Source organism: Letharia columbiana (assembly GCF_014066305.1).
Source record: "Letharia columbiana isolate WasteWater2 chromosome Unknown Sc0000023_s0, whole genome shotgun sequence".
NCBI lineage: Eukaryota > Fungi > Ascomycota > Lecanoromycetes > Lecanorales > Parmeliaceae > Letharia > Letharia columbiana.
The window spans coordinates 15,961-19,808 of NW_023501064.1; the positions used below are offsets into that span (position 1 = coordinate 15,961).

General features: G+C 34.9%; 1 protein-coding gene across 1 annotated transcript; it reads left to right on the forward strand.

Moving 5' to 3' along the window:
- Positions 1–2,127: 2,127 nt before the first annotated feature.
- On the forward strand, positions 2,128–2,880 carry HO173_007095 (uncharacterized protein; the record flags this gene model as incomplete). The annotated part of the gene is made up of 1 exon (XM_037309000.1): positions 2,128–2,880. The coding sequence occupies one exon, from the start codon at positions 2,128–2,130 to the stop codon at positions 2,878–2,880; it is 753 nt and encodes a 250-aa protein (XP_037163861.1).
- Between the last annotated feature and the right edge of the window lie 968 nt (positions 2,881–3,848).

A 3,848-nucleotide genomic window follows, 5' to 3' on the forward strand; every position in this document is an offset into this window, starting at 1 on the left:
TATTAAAAGTAATAGATAGAATACTTAGTTAATTAGATTTAATTATAGAGAGTATTATAAATATATATATCGTTAAGTCTTAGTAAATCTTTCTTATCTCGATAAATCTTCTAATTTAGTTAGATAATATATTTCGATAGTTTTAGATATCTAATACTAAGGTATTCTACTTCGAGACGAGATTTTAACGAGATAGAGTTAGATTAAGATAATATTTTTTTATCGAGATAATAAGAGTATTTTATTATTCTCGCTAAGTCTATTAATTAAATTAACTTCGAATTATTACTCTTATAATATCTCTATATTATTCTTTTAAAGAATAATCTTATATATCTTCTAATTATCTTTTTAAATATCTATATCTTATACTCTAATTTAAATTATAATATTATATTTTAATTTTATTCTAAATATATAATATTAAAATTTAAAGAGATCGTTTAAAGATACTTAAGATCTATCGAGTTAATAAGATATATCTTAAAATCTCGCTTTCGAGTTAGAATAAGATTGAAGTTTCGAGAAAATTTAAAATCTCGATTCGAAATCTTATCTCGACTTTAATCTCTCTTAAAATCTTATTAAGTTACTTATCTTATAATATAGCGTATTTACTTAATATTAATCTTATTTTAATAATTTAATAAAAATTAATTAAGTTATTTTATTTTATCTATTTAATTTTATTAATATTAAAATTTATATTTATTAAATTTTATTTATAAGAGAATATATATAAAGAGAAGTATTAAAATTTAAATTATGTAATTTTTAACGTCTTAGCGATTATATAATATAAATAATTTAATACATCTTAGCGTATTTATATTAAGTCGCTCTTTTCTTTATAATAACTCTATTATTAATATAATTACTAGTCGAAAAGATATAATATAATATAGGATATTAATCTATCATATTATACTCTAATATAATATAAGTTATTAAGATTTACATAATTTTATATCTAATCAGTATATATAAAAGAATAAGGTAGGGCTGAACTAGAAAACCTTGAATTTGTATGTGCAGCCAATCATAAATTCGTCAGGTCTACGCTTTTTGGTTAGACACCGCGGGTAAATAAATTAGCGTCCGTAACCATCAAAAATCTACAAAAATCTATATGCAGAAGTCTTCCCCTCTGAAATAACCAGCTCCCTAAGGATACTATTACTTTATAATTTCGTAAATTATAAAGCTCAGTGTGCGCTTTCTAACGCTATAAAAATAATGAAGTTTGGTCTACTATTGATGAGTTAAACTGACATTCAAATATCGTAGTCACACCAAATGCGTCCGCGACGGGATCGGATAATAATCCTTCCACCTGTTTGTGTAACCATTCTTCTTCCACCATTCTACCAATTCTATCAATTCCACCAATATAAACACAATCGTCCTCGATACCCCTCGCCCAAAGGTTACTCAACGTTTCAGGCACGTACACCCCTTTTGCCCGCCTCTTAGAGCCCCTACTGACGCCCCCAGACCACCCCTCAGCGAATCCGCTACTACTAGCAATCGAGGCCGTAAGCGAGCCCAACAGCTACCTACTACTACTCATAAACGCGTTAAAAGACCCTCAAAAAGAGCCCGAACGGATACGTCCTCCCCTACATACTCCTCCCAAGCCAGCGGTAATACCTTCCAACCCAGCGATGCTACCTCCCAAGACGCGTCTTCCTCCCCTACCCTATTTTGAAGCCTCTTAACGCGTGTTAGATCCTGAACATCGTCAAGAAGAAGCTCCTAAAAATATGATAATCACACCAGACGCGTCCGGGATCGGATAATAATCCTTCCACCTATTTGTGTAACCATTCTTCTTCCACCATTCTACCAATTCTACCAATTCTATCAATTCTACCCTCGCACTCAGTTGAACAAGAGGAGGATCTACAACAGGCGAATGCGGAGAACACTGCGGAGAACATTGCGGAGACAGTCATCAGCAGCAGTGACACAACAGGCCTACTCTCCACGGTCTCACACCAGCCCGATACTCAGTAAGAGGAGGAACCACTGCAGCAGGTAAATGCGGAGAATATTGCGGAGACAGTCATCAGCAGCAGTGACACAACAGGCCTACTCTCCACGGTCTCACACCAATCCACTCAGCCAATGCAAGAGAAGTCACTACAGCAGGCGAATGCGGAGAACACTGCGGAGAACATTGCGGAGATAGTCATCAGCAGCAGTAACACAACAGGCCTACTCTCCACGGTCTCACACCAATCCACTCAGCCAGTGCAAGAGAAGTCAATACAGCAGGCGAATACGGAGAACACTGCGGAGAACATTGCGGAGACAGTCATCAGCAGCAGTAACACAACAGGCCTACTCTCCACGGTCTCACACCAATCCACTCAGCCAATGCAAGAGAAGTCACTACAGCAGGCGAATGCGGACAACACTGCGGAGAACATTGCGGAGATAGTCATCAGCAGCAGTAACACAACAGGCCTACTCTCCACGGTCTCACACCAATCCACTCAGCCAGTGCAAGACAAGTCAATACAGCAGGCGAATGCGGAGAACACTGCGGAGAACATTGCGGAGATAGTCATCAGCAGCAGTGACACAACAGGCCTACTCTCCACGGTCTCACACCAATCCACTCAGCCAGTGCAAGAGAAGTCAATACAGCAGGCGAATGCGGAGAATACTGCGGAGAAACCAAGCGGCAACAAGGCCCCCAGCACCAAGAACACGGCTCAGCTCTCTAAGATCCCACGTCAAATCATCACTCAGCAAGCGGAGAACACCACTGCAACTTGGCCTGTCATCCCCACTGCATTAATATGGTACATCACTGCAATAACGTTACAAGAGGAGGATCTACTGCGACGATCACAGTCAATTGGGCCTCTGTAGGAGGGACATCGGACGATGTATATTTGGACGAATTGAAACCGTCCGATGTCTACAGCTATCTCATTATTCGAAAGATTTCACTGCGGCAGGAGATATTATGGGATTCACACCACTAATTAACACGTTATCTCCATTTCTTTCCGGTATTTCGATACTTCTTGCTATAAGGATATAGCCTTTCTCTATTTTTTATAGGTAATTATTACGGATCAATCCTCCACACTCGATATACCTTCCTAATTAGGCCTTAGCGCGCCTCTCTCCGCATATATATACCTATACTATATAGATTAAATAATTTTATAGTGGTGGTAGTAGGTCAAAACGTACGCACAGTAAGCGATCAGAGTCCGATTTGACTTAGGGATAGGGCTAAAATTCAATTTAAATTAAAAAGAATCCAACTCCATTTGACTTAGTCATGAATTTAATTAGAATCTTTACTTATATAATATAAGATCTTAATGGGATTATTCTACGATATAGTATATCTATAATATTATTATTATAAAATAATATATATATAAAATATTTATTAAATTTTTATTTAGAAGTAGATATTCTAATTATTATTCTAGTTAACGACTACGCTAAATTAATAAGATATAGAATTAAATATAATTATATTTTATTACTCTATATATATAAAAGAAAGCGAGCTATATCTATTAATAATAAGAAAAGCTTATCTTCTTTTAGTGTTAGTCGCGCGAAATCCACCGATACTTTATAATTAAAGCCGTCGACAATGATTTTATATATCTATTATATATTTTCGATATCGCTATTTAATATAAAATTATATATATTATAATTATAATCTTCTTATTAAATCGCCAACTTAGGAAAATTAATATATCTCTTAATATTCCTTTTAAAAGTATTATAGCTTAATATAATAAGCTATATTTCTTTAAGCTATCTTCTTATAATATATAAAAAAAAGATTAAATATAGAAAGTATATAA